The sequence below is a fragment of the Balaenoptera physalus genome (assembly GCF_965194825.1).
Source record: "Balaenoptera physalus genome assembly, chromosome: 1".
Taxonomy (NCBI): domain Eukaryota; kingdom Metazoa; phylum Chordata; class Mammalia; order Artiodactyla; family Balaenopteridae; genus Balaenoptera; species Balaenoptera physalus.
The window spans coordinates 187,352,617-187,366,114 of record NC_138882.1 but is presented as its reverse complement, the minus strand read 5'-3'; the positions used below and the strand labels follow the sequence as shown (position 1 = coordinate 187,366,114).

Genomic DNA, 13,498 nt, shown 5'->3' with positions numbered 1-13,498 from the left:
GGCCTCACCTGCTTGCCCCTCGCCATCCACTTCTCCCAAGGCCAGGATGGCAGGAAATACGGGGCAACCCCAGGGCCCAGCATGCACCAGTCCTCTGTCTGGAGCTCCTGCCTTCTGGCCGGGAGGCTCTCCCCTGCAGGACCTGACTCCAGCCGTCCCCTCTCCAGCTCAGTGGTCATCCTGTCTCGTCCCCTCTTCAGTCCTGGTGGTCACTTCCTTTCCCCTCCGCCCCCCCCCCAGGTCTCCCACACCTTCTCGGATTACCCTCCAGGTGTCCGCCACATCCTCTTCCAGCACGGGGGCAAGGACACCCAGTTCTGGGCAGGCTGGTATGGTCCCCGCGTCACCAACAGCAGCATCATCGTCAGCCACAGGATGACCAGGAACCCGGCCCCGTCCGTGGCTCAGCCCTAGACCATGCAGGGGCCAGAGGAGGTGACCCACCTGCCCTCCCCCCTCCACCTCCACAGGCCCTCCTGACAGTCTGTCGCCTGACAGCCATTCATCCGTCCTCTGGGCCAGCCGAGTGCCAAAGGTCCCCTCCAGGCAAGGCATGAGCCTGTAGGGGGCAGCGAGGCCCCCTGCCCCAGTTCCAACCTGGGGCAAACCCACCGGTCTGTGAACTTACTGTCACGTAGCTCTGACATTTTGTTGTAATGTTTTCAGTAAAACCAGCCTGGGGTCGGGTCTAGGGGTCGGGGTACAAGGTCCTCGGCACTTTGGTAGAGAAGCAGCCCCCCTCCCCTCCAGGTAGTGACAGCCCAGCTCAGCCCTGGGGGCTCTTTATTGAAACAACTCACAGCACAGTATTTGAGGCAGCGTTGGCCAGCTGAATCCCAGGAGGCTGAGAAACTGAGGTCCCAGCACCCTTCCCTGCCCTCCTGGGGAGGCTTCCTCCATGAAGGCAACCAGGCCTGAGCAGCCCCGGGCTGGAGGGTGGGTGGTCCATACATAGAGGCAATAAGAGCACTTGGAATCAGGGTGGCCCTGCAGCACTGCCCTAGGCTGGGCCCCCACAGTCCGACAGTTGTGGCATCCACGGTGGGCAGGCACACCCTCAGCTGCTTTTATGAGCTCGCTCTTCCACGTAGAGCTGCATCTAATGGACGGGAACGAACACCATGGTCAGGTGGACAGCCAGGGCAGCTACTCTGGAGAACCCATGGGGTCTCTGACAAGGGTGGGCTATGTGGCCCCAGCCAGGGGTTAAGGGAAAGAGGGAGTTGGGAGCCTAAAGCCAGGCACGCCCTGGTCATCTCCCCCGAGCCTTGATCCACAAGCCGCCTGACAAGGCCTCAGCACACCCTAAATAAAGCACACTCGGGCCCCAGGCAGCTTACCTTTAAGATGTCTGATGTCATGGTTTTCAGGGGTATCAGTCGGGGGTCGTGCATGTGGACATCCTGCTCATCTGCCAGGATCCAGGGGAAGTCCTAGGGAGGGGACAAGGGAAGGGTGGCAGGGGGCTGGTCCATGGCCAGCCCTCACTTTGCTACCCTCTCCCTTTCCAGAGCTGGCATCCTCAGACTTCGGGGAGCATCAGAATCACCAGGGAATCGCTGGCCGTGCAGATTCCCAGGTTCCCCCACCAGAGAAAGGCTGAGTCTGTAGATCTGAGCTGGGCCGGGAGCCCCAGTGATTTAACAAGCCCCAAACACCAGTTCTGAAACTGGATCAAGGATCCCCTCCCTTGAGAACCCCCAGTGAGCTGGTGGCTCTCCCTGCTCTCAGCGCCAGGTGCCCAGGTGGGGCGATGACAAGCGGGTGGCCACAGAGCTAGCGCACAGTGAGAGCCTACCGATGCCAGGCGCTGCCGTAAGACGTGTAATGAATGCCCTGCCATAGGCAACGCCCTCGCTCTCATGGAACTCTGGTTTTCAGAGCCTCCCAGCGGTCTCCCTGCCCACCCTCCCACACCAGTCTCATCTCACCTTGATGACCTGGATCTTCTCCATGTTGCGAGTGGCAGCTTCTCTCGTGTGCACTAAGACTGTGAAGGTACAGCCTAAAGAGGCCAGAGTTTGGTCAAGCCTGGGCCACCCCATGCCTGCCGCGTGGCACAGCCTCTTCCCACCTCCCTAGCTGGCTCAGCAGCCCCACAAAGCAGAGTGTAAACCCAGTGCTCAGACAAGTCACAGTCAACAGGGAGACTAAAGCCCAGGTGGAGTCCATCAGGGAAGCTTCCTGGAGGAGGTGGGCTTTCAGAAGGGTTCTAAAAGGCAGGAAGGAAGAGAGGAGGCTTGGTGCAGCCAAGTAGGGACCCTGAGGACACAGACCAACACAGGTAGCCATGGAAAAGCCCAGGGAAGAGGGGGTGGGAGTGAGCACACCTGGGGGGTTGTGGTCCAGGACGGCATCACATACACTGATCTTCAGGATGAAGGCTCGGAGCAGCTGCTCCACGTGAGACAGCAGCGAGTCTGAGCTGGGAAGCAGAGAAGAGGAGGGTCTCCCAGCACATGGGTGTCCCCCTCCCACCAGCAGGCAAGCAACCCCGGAAGCAGCCCTGGGGGTGCAGTGTCCCCCTAGTGCTTCTGAGTGTATTGACTTCTAAGGCCCTAGCTGCCTGTCTCTACACAGTTGACATCATCTGGGGAGTTTAAAACCAAAGCCGAGTCCCATCCCAGGCGAATTAAGTCAGAATGCGGGGGGGGAAGGGGCACAGGGAACCCCAGTAGGTGGTTCTAATGTGCAGCCCAGTCTGAGAACGGGGACACCAAGCCGGGAAGGGACAGGGCTTGCCCGAGGCCACACAGCAAGTGGGGACAGATTCTAGTGCCCTGACCTCACCACACGAAGCTGGCAGCTGACCAGCCCAACACACCCATCCAAGGTCAACTTCTAGTTGACTAGGGACTGGATGGATGCTTGACTGGGAAGTCAGGAAACTGGGTCTGTGTCCTGGCTCTGGGTGACCAGGTCAAGATCATCTCTCGGGACCCTGGTTTCTCCATCTATAAAATGAGGTTGGGGGCTTCCGTGGTGGCGCAGTGGTTGAGAATCTGCCTGCCAATGCAGGGGACGCGGGTTCGAGCCCTGGTCTGGGAAGATCCCACATGCCACGGAGCAACTGGGCCCGTGAGCCACAATTACTGAGCCTGCGCGTCTGGAGCCTGTGCTCCGCAACGGGAGAGGCCGCGATAGTGAGGGGCCCGCACACCGCAATGAAGAGTGGCCCCTGCTTGCCTCAACTAGAGAAAGCCCTCACACAGAAACGAAGACCCAACACAGCCAAAAATAAATAAATAAATAAATTAAAAAAGAAATTTTTTTAAATAAATAAAATAAAATAAAATGAAATGAGGTTGGGACTAGCCATTCACCAACGTTGTGATTTTCCAAGTGTGATACTGAAGGGTCTCCGTGTAGCCTGTGTGATGTCCACAGAGACCACTGGGCGGCCGGCTGTGACTCAGACACTAACAGGCCTCATTAGGTCAGCACACCTTGCCATGTCTCCTCTCAGGCCTTTAGCAAGGCATTCAGGGGCTGCCTTAAAGGGGTGAGACTGGCGGTATTACTAGGGACCTCACACCTGCGAGCATGTGGATGGGGAGTGAGGCAGCGCACCTGATGGACAGCAGCGGAGGCTGGGTGATTTCAAAGACGAATTTCTCCACTGGGCGGTGCTCTTTGTCCAAGATGACTACCACCACTTTCTCCACATCATTCTGCAAGGACAGGAACCCCCTATTCCAGAACTGGACACCTGCCCCCCCCTTACCCCACCCCCCAGCCCCTGCCCCCTGCTCCCTGCCCAGGGAAGAATGGGAAAGGCACACTCACAGCCCTGCTCAGCTTCTAGGCCCAGAGTCCCTGAGAGCCCAGAAAGAGGTTTGAGAAGTTGAAGTAGGCACCCCCAGACATGAGTGGTACCCGCGGAGAGGAGAGGATGCCTGGGCCCCGCAGGGGTACCAGGGTGTCACAGGGAGCAGAACAAGGTAGAATAAGGAAGCCCTGAGGGGCCAAGCTCAGACAGAACTTGGGGGCAGAGGGGGAGAAAAGAACAGGTGAGAAGGACCCAAAACCCTCTGGGCAGGCCCCAGTCAGCCAACTCCACTAACCAGGGCTCCCGGGCCCAGCACGCCCTGAACGTGCCCAGATGCCCTGAGGCCTGTCCCTGGGCAGGGGTGGTCTCCAGAGTGCAGGGAACAGGCTTCTGGATGTTAAGAGTCATGGCGACCCGGCATGGTCCCAGCATCACCCCATCCTGGAGCATGGAGGAGCACTGGGGGTGGGGTGGGCTAGGGGCCTGGTGCCCTCACCTTCTCCAGAAGCGGCTTGACGCAGTGCAACGTGTCCTGGATATACTGGTTCAGCTCCGGGTGACAGGACATCTGCACACAACCCCATGATGGCTGGTGAGGCTGCAGCACTGATGGGGGAGCCATCAGAGACCCCCTCCAGCAGCCCAAGGGCCTGTCTGCCTTCGGAGAGAGGCGCAGCAGTTCCCTAGGGCTCCCCACCCAAGAGACAGACTTCCCATCATGAGGCTAAGAACTGAATTATCCACAAAGGGAGAGAAGTTAGAAGATCCTAAGAATTCAGTCTCAACATTAGCATTTAATGTAGCATTAGGAGTTCCTAATGCGGGGTCACTGAGCTCCTCCAGAATCTGAGAAGTCTTTAAATTGTGAGTGTTTGAGCATACAGGCATTTTTCCAGAGACGGGATCCAGAAATTTAATCCATTTTCGAGCATTAAGAATCTGGAACGGACTTCCCTGGTGGCGCAGTGGTTAAGAATCCGCCTGCCAATGCAGGGGAGAGCCCTGGTCTGGGAAGATCCCACATGCCGCGGAGCAACTAAGCCCGTGCGCCACAACTACTGAGCCTGCGCTCTAGAGCCCGCGAGCCACAACTACCGAAGCCCGCGCGCCTTCAGAGCCGGTGCTCCATAACAAGGGAAGCCACCGCAATGAGAAGCCTGCGCACCGCAACGAAGAGCAGCCCCCGCTCGCCGCAACTAGAGAAAGCCTGCGCGCAGCAGCGAAGACCCAATGCAGCCATAAATAAATAAATAAATAAATTTATTAAAAAAAATCTGGAACTAAGGAGTTGTGTGGCCTCAGGCTTAACTTCTCTGTGCTTTAGTTACTTCATCTGTGGAAGATCTCATTTTTAAAAAGTGAGGATTAAGTGAGATAAGTACCTAGTACACGGTGGGTGCTCAGTAAGTGCTGATTCTTTTTTTCCTTTTCCTTGTATATCTTTTTGTTTGTTTGTTTTTTGGGGTTTTTTTCCCCCCTGTATATCTTTTAAGCTTCCACCACCTTCCAGTATTCGGTCATTTATTCTAATATTTACTGAGTGCTTTCTAAGGGACAGGCACTTCTAGAGGCTGGGGATAGAGTAGCATATATTTACTGCTTTGTCTGCCTTTTAACCTAAAGCAACCCGTTACAATTAGGGTAAATGAGGGGAGAGGGAAGGTGCCTGAGGTTTATAGGAATCCCCTCCCCAAACCAACCATTCACCAGCTTCAGGAGACCTTTAAAATACAAAGATGGGGGGCTGGGGGGTTCTAACAGGAGGGCCTGGTCCCTAACTTCTAGCAAGGGGAACTCCCAGTTCAGAGGGGGCAGAAGGAAACGCCACTGCGGTGAGGGGTGGGAGGTTGTCGGGCTATCAGCATCTGCCCGGAACTAGAAGGCAAGGCCAGGCCGCTGGGGACTGAGAGGGCTGAGCCTGAAGAACGAAGAAAGTTAAAAATCTCCTCTCTACCCACTCTGTGATACGGGGGTGACCCAGCGCACCCAGTCTGGATGTGGGGCTCACCTGGACAGGCACGTTGTACTTCTTACGCTTCTGGAAGATGCCCACCGGGTAAACCTCACGCACGTAGAGGATCAGGTGCACCGCCACCTCCAGGAACTCGCAGAGCACGTCGGCCACCACTGCGAGGGGGCAGAACCCGGTGCGCTCGGGGAAGTCCGCCAGCGCAGGCCCTCCCTCGCCCCCCGCCAGAGTCCGCAGGTCCAGCCTCTCTACCTTGACCAAAGTTGAGGTCCTGTCGCGTGAGCGTGGTCATCCTTCCCGATACCTAGGGGGTGGGGCAGGAGCGGGAGCTAGTTCCTAAGGCCCCTACAGCCGCAGGGCCCGCCCACCTCCACTGCCCCTCCCCTCCGTCTGGGGGGAATCTGGGCAGGACCGCCCCTCCCTTCACACAGAACCGGAGCAGTTGGGAAGGACCCCCCACGCTGGCGTCAGAGCTCGGAGGCATCAGTTGCGCCGCGATCAGCCTCTGTGCACTGGCCGCCTCGCCCTGCAGTCTCCTGGGAGTAGATAAGGCCAGAGCTGTGCCCGCATAAAGGGCACCGCCGCAGAGGGAACAGCTGGATGCGCAGGGCCGGTAGCGTGAAGCCGGAGATGCGGAAAGCGAAACTAGGCTGGAATAAGACTTCACCTCCTGCCAGCCTGGATTCTTCCCCTGAGGGAATCCCGCCCTTCTCCTCTTCCCCGGTACCGGCTCCGGCCTCGATTCCGGACTCGGGGCCAGGCCCCCGCGAGGGAAACCACCGACCGATCACTCGCGCCTCGCGCTCAACCAGAGGCCCAGGCGCCGCTCCATGACGTCCGCGGCGCTCCGGCGGGTCCTAGCGCCGACTTCCAGCCACGCCCACCCCCCGCGCAGCCAACCACGGGTGCAGGAGGGAGAGACGGCCAGAGGGGCGGGGCTTTGGAGGGGCGGGGCCCTGCCTGGGCGCCGGTGTGATCCCAGGGCCGATACTGCACCACGCCTCTTCCTTTCAATTTTAGGTGGGCGCGAAAAAAGACAACTTTGGTCTCCACATCGGATCGCAACGTATTCCCCCCACCCCGGGCATTTCTCTCGCTTTAGGAGGGGCGGGAAGAGGGAGCGTACGTGTTGCTGGTGAGAGCCAGCTGGAGGTCACAGCTGGGCACTATGGACAGCGACATCTACCGCTAGCTCCGCAGTCACCATTCCCGGAACCTCAGCTGCCCAACCGAAAGCGAATCCGCCGGCTCCGGGGCGGGGACAGGGGAGGGCCGGCGAGCACCAGGGACGTCCCCGTCCCCACCCCCACCCGGAGCCTAAATGCAGCCAGTCTTTACCTCCCAAGAAGGTAAAACTTCCCGGGCCGTGTATCATAACAATAGCTGACATTTATAGAGGTCCAGCCATGTGCCAGGGACTGGGCTAAGTGTGTTCGTGGATCAGCTCACTAAATCCTCAAAACAATTCCACGCGACAGTTGCCATGATTATCCCCGTTTTACATATGAGCCAAGTGACGTTCAGAGGGGTGAAGTAACCTGCCCGAGTTACCCAGCTATTGGGGGAGGCGGTGGGCATAGTTGTCTTCTGCCACTACACTTTGTAGCTCGGAAGTCCCCCAGAGGCATGGACTCTGGAAGGGCTGAGAGGACCCTGGGAAATAATAATATTAATATTAAAATAATTACTAACATGCATTGAGCACTTATTATGTTTCAAGCACTGATTTCTTTAATTCTCTCATTAACCCTAGGAGCTAAGACTTCATTTTACAGTCCCACTTTATAGATGGTAAAACAGGCTCAGAGATGTTCCCTAATTTGCCAAAATCACACAGTTGGAATACAAACCCAGTTCTAACTTCTACTCTAACTCCAGGGCTTCACCTTATTTTCAGCCCCTTTATTTTACAGATGGAAAAACTAAGGTCAGAGAAGTGGCTGAGGAGTTATGGCAACAAATCAGGGCCAGAAGTCCGGGGATCTTGTCTCTGACCTCCAGGGACACAAAAGCTTGTTAGGAGTCATGCCCATCTGCTGGTACACAGATATAGCTAGGAATGTTTACCGTTTACTGCTTAGTATTGGAGACCTGCACCCCCTTCACCCCAGATGCTTTCAAACCTGCATTTACACACTTCTGATGGGGTGGGGGCAGGGGAGAGAATAACTAACCTAGCCCATTAAGCCAAGAATGCCAGCAGAGCATTTCTCAAAAGCAGTCCTAGGAAATCTGCATCAGGATCCCCAGGGAGCCCATTAAACAGCTGGAACCTGGGCTTCCCGGACCTACCAGATCAGTTAGGGTGCACAGCAGGGCACTAGCCCTTTAACAAGCTCCCAGGGGCCCTGATGCCCAAGAAAGTGTGGGAATTGCAACCACAGTGGTTTGGGCTTTTCCAGGGAAAGTCTGCATTTCATAAAATTGCAATGCTTAACCCAATGGAATGGATGATTTATTTCAGAAATGGATGCACGTGGCAGCACATTTTGGGCACAGCAATCCTTTCCAAGACCTGGGGACCCTGCCCATGTCATATAGAAGAGGACCATTTCCATGTGGAAAGAGCTGAGCAGCTCACTTGCTTGTAGACAGGTGTCCCCTGGCCCCATGAGATTTAATCACTGAGGATGCTTTGGAAACTGGGGAGATTTGAGGGTTCCTCTTTGCCCGTCCCTGGAGCCCGCTCAAGCAGCATTTTCACTGGTAACAGAAAGTGGCAGTCTTAAGGGGGCAATTCCTTGTAAAGGGTCCCTTAGGATTGGGGTCTAGGGTGGAGAAACTCAGAGCCCAGCTACTCCTGTGGGGTGGCCTCCGAGGCACAGTGTGAGCGACCTGGGGGCTCATGCCAGGCATTCCTTCATGGGCCCTAAGCCCCAGCCCCCCACCCCCCGCCCTGAGACGACACAGTGCAAGCCACCCAGAGGTCTCCTGCCATACAGAGCTAAAGAACTTCAGAGAAACCTTGGTGGACATACACCCCAAAACTCTCATTTTTCCAGTGAGAACACTGAGGTCCCAACAGCTTTGTTTGACATTGGAGTACCCACCCTGTCAACTGTAACCTGGATAAAAATGCCTAAGTTTGGGGCTTTGGATTCGGAGCCAGCCATAAACAGAGGAAGGGGGGCTAGGAGACAGATGAGGAGGGATCAAACTGATCGACCTCAGCCCCCAAAAGGCCTCGATCTCATTTGTGAAATGAACAGGCTGGACAGATGTTCCCTAAACCTCTGATGGCCTCGGGTTCCATGGGGGCCAAGAAGCTGGGGATGGGGCAGGGGTAGGGGGGCGAATCAGCATGGGGCCATGGGGGAGCTCTGTGAAAAGTCAGCTGTTACTTCCATCCATTCGGCATCTGGTTTTTCATATCTTAATCGCATCAGCATGGTGGATGGTCACGAGACCCAGATTACATCATGGGGTTAATTTATTACATTTTTGAATACCCACTTGCTGGGAGACTGTTTTTCAAAGGTATTTGCATATTTTTCACCATAACGACCATGTGTAGGAGGGCATCTGGGAGGGAAGGATGGATGTTTAGGAGGAGAGAGAGCTTGTTTGCCAACTGAAGCAGGTTCCTGAGGGTCTGCAATGGGAACGGAGAGCAAATCACTCCCTAGAGACATTTAAATTGAAACTAAGAGCAGGTGAGATGCAAGAAAGTTTTGCAAAGACTGCATGGGTGAAGGAAGATTCCTGGGGCTCACTGAACAGCACACAATGAGTGAATGGGGTGTAATAACAAGCAATGAAGTGTCCAGACCCCTAAGATGCTTCCAGAGTCCCTCCCATTCTCACCATCCCGATCACAGGACATATTATCCATCCCATCCCTGCCTAAGGTTCCCAGGACACCAAACACAGGGAGGTGGGAGGAGCCACAGAGTCAGCACGTATAGCCTGGTGACAATCCCACTGATACCACGATATTCAGGAACCCAGCCAGCTGGGATGCCCCCTGAGCAGAGGCCCAGCCTCATTCATTCTCTTAGTCCAGCACCTCACCAGTGCCTGGCCAAATCCAGGTTCTGAATGAATGTGTGTCCAATGAGCGAATGAAAGAATGAAGGAATGAAATGATGGTGGGCAGTGTCTCATTGCCACTTGCCTGACATGAATCCTAATTTAGTCTGGATGAGGAGCAAAGACCTCTGATTTCAGTGCTTGGGCTCTAGGTGGTGGTGTGCAGAGAAGAGCTGCTTTCACAAATGAAGCAAGAGCTGCGGAATGCTCACTACGGTGCCCCTCACACCCACTGGGCTGCTGCTTCTCTCCCCACCACTGCCCCTTAACCAGCTGTGAGGCCTTCCCTCTCTGATTCTCAGTTTCCTCATCTGTAAAATGGGATCATGGTAGCACCAATTCCATAGAGTTGAGTAAGAAGTAAGTGAGATAATGTTTGTGAAAATATAAAGTGCACAATGCCTGGCACATAAATGCCTAATTACTGGCTGTTATGACAATGATATTAAGATTGACACACACACTTGCTAGCTTCGGCAGCACATATACAAAAATTGGAACGATACAGAGATTAGTGTGGCCCCTGTGCAAGGATGACACGCAAATTTGTGAAGTGTTCCACGTTTTTCTAAAAAAAGAGTGGATATATGTGTATGTATAACTGATTCACCTTGCTGTACACCTGAAACTAACACAACATTGTAAATCAACTATACTCCAATAAAAATTCTAAAAAATGATCGACACACACACTATCTAAGCCCCTAGAGCAAACACTCTGAACCAGCCATCATGCCTTTCAAAACCCCATCCAAAACATCCATAGCTGTGCCCCTCTTGCCATTTCCATTTCCCAAGGCAGCAGGCAGCCCCCAAGATGCCCTTAAGGTGGGCATGCATCCTCATGGCCCGAGATGCCTAAAGACAAGTGGCTGCAGCTGAAGATAGCTCCTCTCCCCGCTCATCTAGTCTTCGGGTGTGAGGCCTGACCTGCCCAGCTGCCCCAGATCCTGGGGTCCACTGCTAACCTCAGACCCAGGTCAGAGCCCTGACCTTAGGCCAGTAACACTGGGAGGCTTCCAATAGTTCAACCAGGGCAAAGCCCCCATGCCATTCCCTCCCTGAAGTTCTGCTGACTCCGCAGTGTCATTGACACCTTGTTGGTCAGGGGGACCTTACAGGTCATCTCTTCTTAAACTTTGAACTTTTATCCACAGAAATACACAGAGACACTAAATGTTTTCCACAATTTTAGGGGTTGCCGGGACCTCTGAAGTCATCCTCAACCACAGGGTAAGAACCCTTGATCCAACTCAACTGCCACTTTTTAAAAATAACTGCTTTATTGAGATATAATTCACAAACCATAAAGTTCATCCTTTTAAAGCATGCAATTCAGTGGTTTTTAATATAGTCACAAAGTTGTGCGTCAATCACCACTATCTAATTCCAGAACATTTCCATCACCCCAGAAAGAAAAACCCGCGCATACATTGGCAGCCACTTCCCCAATCTCGCCTTCTGCCAGCCCCTGGCAACCAACCACTAGTCTACTTTCTGTCTCTATGGACTTGCCTATTCTGAACATTTCATGTAAATCATACAATACGTGGCCTTTTACGTATGGTTTGTTTCACGTAGCATACTGTTTTCAAGGTTCACCAAAATTGCGGCATGTACTGGTACTTCATTATTTTGTGGCCAAATAATATTCTGCTGTATGAATATACCACATTTTGTTTACCCACTCATCAGGTGATGGGTATTTGAGTTGTTTCCACTTTGGCCATTCAAACATGGGGAAACTGAGACCCAAAGTCACCATAACCTAGATGGGATAGGAGTCCAGACCTCTCCTAACATCCACCTTTTCCTGCAGCATCGCTCTGGGAGGAACAAGAGAACAGAGAGTCCAAGCATGGCAAAAGATCACCCCACTGGGGAATAGCCATCGCAACAGCATTTGAACCAGAGGATCCAATAACCTGCTTCTGGTTCAGTAAATGCTGGGCCACAGCTTCATCCTTGACAGAGAGAATCATACCCACCGTCCCCCTCCCAGGCCCAAGCCACCGTCACCTCTTCTCTGCCACTGTTCCTAGCTGGTCTCCCTGCGTTCGTCCTTGCCAAATGCAGTCTATTCTCAACTTTGGGAATCAGAGTGAATTTGTTGAAACCTAAAAGTCAGATCATGTCTCTGCTCTGCTCGCAACCCAATCCATCCTGGTGCCTGCCCATCAGGCTGATAATATTACGATAACAATAGCAGATAATTTTTCTAGAGCATATCCTGTGGGGTCAGGACCTTAGGAACATTATCTCCTTACACAGGCCACTGAACTTAATCCTTGCACCCTGAGAGTTACGGATAACGGTGAGCTCAGAGAGGTTAGGCCCCTTGCCCAAGCATATGGGGAATGAATGACAGCAGAAGAGGAGCCCAGGCATCTAACCTGACTACAGAGCGGAGCTCTTAAAACTCTGAGGCATAATTTGCCACACTGGAGAAAGAAGAAAACAGTCGAAATGGAAGCCGCTGGGCCAGCTCTGGGCTCCAGGCAAGACTGCTGCTTCCCGCGAACGCGAGCCCGCCCCACCGCTCTTTGATCTTTGCAGCGCCTGCGGCCCCCCTGACCCCGCGGTGAGTTATGGGGGCCGCGGGACCCATAACACAGCATTCCGGGACTCCCAGGGTCGGCAGGACGCGGCACCCTGCTCGGTGATGGATGAGCCACCCCTAGCGCTGGCTTTGTCCTGCCTGGGCCGGGTTGGGGAGCATCAGACCTACTTTGGACGGGGCGTGGCGAGAGGCGGACCGCGTGTGTGTGTGTGTGTGTGTGTGTGTGTGTGTGTGTGTGTGTGTGTGTGTGTGTGTGTGCTGGGTAGGGGTATTGTCTTTTTCCCTTTCCTCCCAGGGTGTGTGAGTGGGGAGGGGACACTAGCGCAGCCGTCAGTGCTCCCGAGTCTCACCTGGTAGCGCTTTGAAGACCCCCCTGGACCCCCAAGTCGAAGAGCGACCCCTCCCAGAACCTCGCCCCCCACTCTGCGCACTTTCGGAGGCTACTGAGGCCCCGCGGTGGCCCGTTCCTCCTCCCTCGCACAGGGCATTTCTTCCGTCCCATTTGACAGCCTAGGCGGAATAATCCTTTTGGGGAACCGCCGGCCTCTGCGCTGCCAGACGCGGCCTCAGCTGAGCGCTCAGCTCCGATCCATTGTTGGGGTCCGCCAGGGACCTCCTGCCGCGGCCCTTTGTCGCCCGCTCCCTGCCGGGCCGCTCCAGATGCGCCACCGCTGCCCGCGCCCCGCCCGTCCCACGCGCGCCGGGCCGCGCCGAGGCGGCTCTTCCGCACCGGGAGGAGTGGGCCCGCCTCTCCCGGTGCCTGCACGGCCGCCCGGCTGCGCCCGCCTTTGTCTACCTTCTTTGTCTGCCCCGCGCCTTCGCGGCGGCGGCGGCTAGGCCTCTGGGGAGGGGGCCCGGAACGCCGAGCGCAGCTGGCGAGGGCGCGCCGGCTGGGAGCGCGCGGGGCCCGGCCCGGGGCTGCCCCTCGGCTGGGGGCAGTGGAGCCCGCTCGCCGCCGCCCCTCCTCCGTCCCCTCCGCGTGCTCCCGCCCCCTCCCCTCACGCCCGCCCCCTCCCCCTTCCCTCCAGCCCAGCTCAGCCTCGGCACATCCTCCTGCCGCCCGCGCACCTCTCCGCGCGGTCCCGGCTTCGCGGCTCGGCCTTCCGCCGCGCTCGGCTCCCGCAGACGCTCGGCCCCGCGCCCCTCGGCCCCTGCCCCGCCGGTTGGACAG

General features: G+C 55.7%; 3 protein-coding genes across 20 annotated transcripts in view; 2 read left to right on the top strand and 1 right to left on the bottom strand.

The window, feature by feature from the left end:
* Positions 1 to 1,913, top strand: part of FBXO44 (F-box protein 44) — a 23,652-nt gene extending 21,739 nt beyond the window's left edge. For 8 of the 12 annotated variants that reach the window (XM_082414238.1, XM_082414239.1, XM_082414246.1 and 5 more), the window contains one exon: positions 241 to 1,346. In XM_082414238.1, the coding sequence (XP_082270364.1) occupies positions 241 to 414 (174 nt within the window). In that variant the 3' untranslated portion in view covers positions 415 to 1,346. Of the gene's footprint in view, positions 1 to 240; positions 1,347 to 1,511 lie in introns of those variants that run through there. The other 4 variants (XR_014251092.1, XM_082414241.1, XM_082414242.1 and 1 more) reach the window with 4 other exon arrangements.
* On the bottom strand, positions 767 to 13,457 carry MAD2L2 (mitotic arrest deficient 2 like 2). Of its 6 annotated transcripts, none has more exons than XM_082414380.1 (10): positions 6,406 to 7,384; positions 6,168 to 6,274; positions 5,991 to 6,042; positions 5,778 to 5,896; positions 4,266 to 4,337; positions 3,571 to 3,671; positions 2,331 to 2,425; positions 1,932 to 2,005; positions 1,341 to 1,433; positions 767 to 1,099 (listed from the first exon to the last, which is right to left on the bottom strand). In XM_082414380.1, the coding sequence occupies exons 3-10, from the start codon at positions 6,028 to 6,030 to the stop codon at positions 1,058 to 1,060; spliced, it is 636 nt and encodes a 211-aa protein (XP_082270506.1). In that variant the 5' UTR covers positions 6,031 to 6,042; positions 6,168 to 6,274; positions 6,406 to 7,384; the 3' UTR covers positions 767 to 1,057. The 6 variants fall into 6 exon arrangements, with proteins under 6 accessions (XP_082270506.1, XP_082270505.1, XP_082270509.1 ...); XM_082414379.1 differs by having other exon boundaries at positions 6,173 to 6,274; XM_082414383.1 differs by lacking the exons at positions 6,168 to 6,274; positions 6,406 to 7,384 and adding an exon at positions 13,396 to 13,457.
* Positions 13,366 to 13,498, top strand: part of DRAXIN (dorsal inhibitory axon guidance protein) — a 28,783-nt gene continuing 28,650 nt past the window's right edge. For both annotated transcript variants that reach the window (XM_082414185.1, XM_082414184.1), the window contains exon 1: positions 13,366 to 13,498. The gene's annotated coding sequence lies outside the window, so the exon portion shown is untranslated.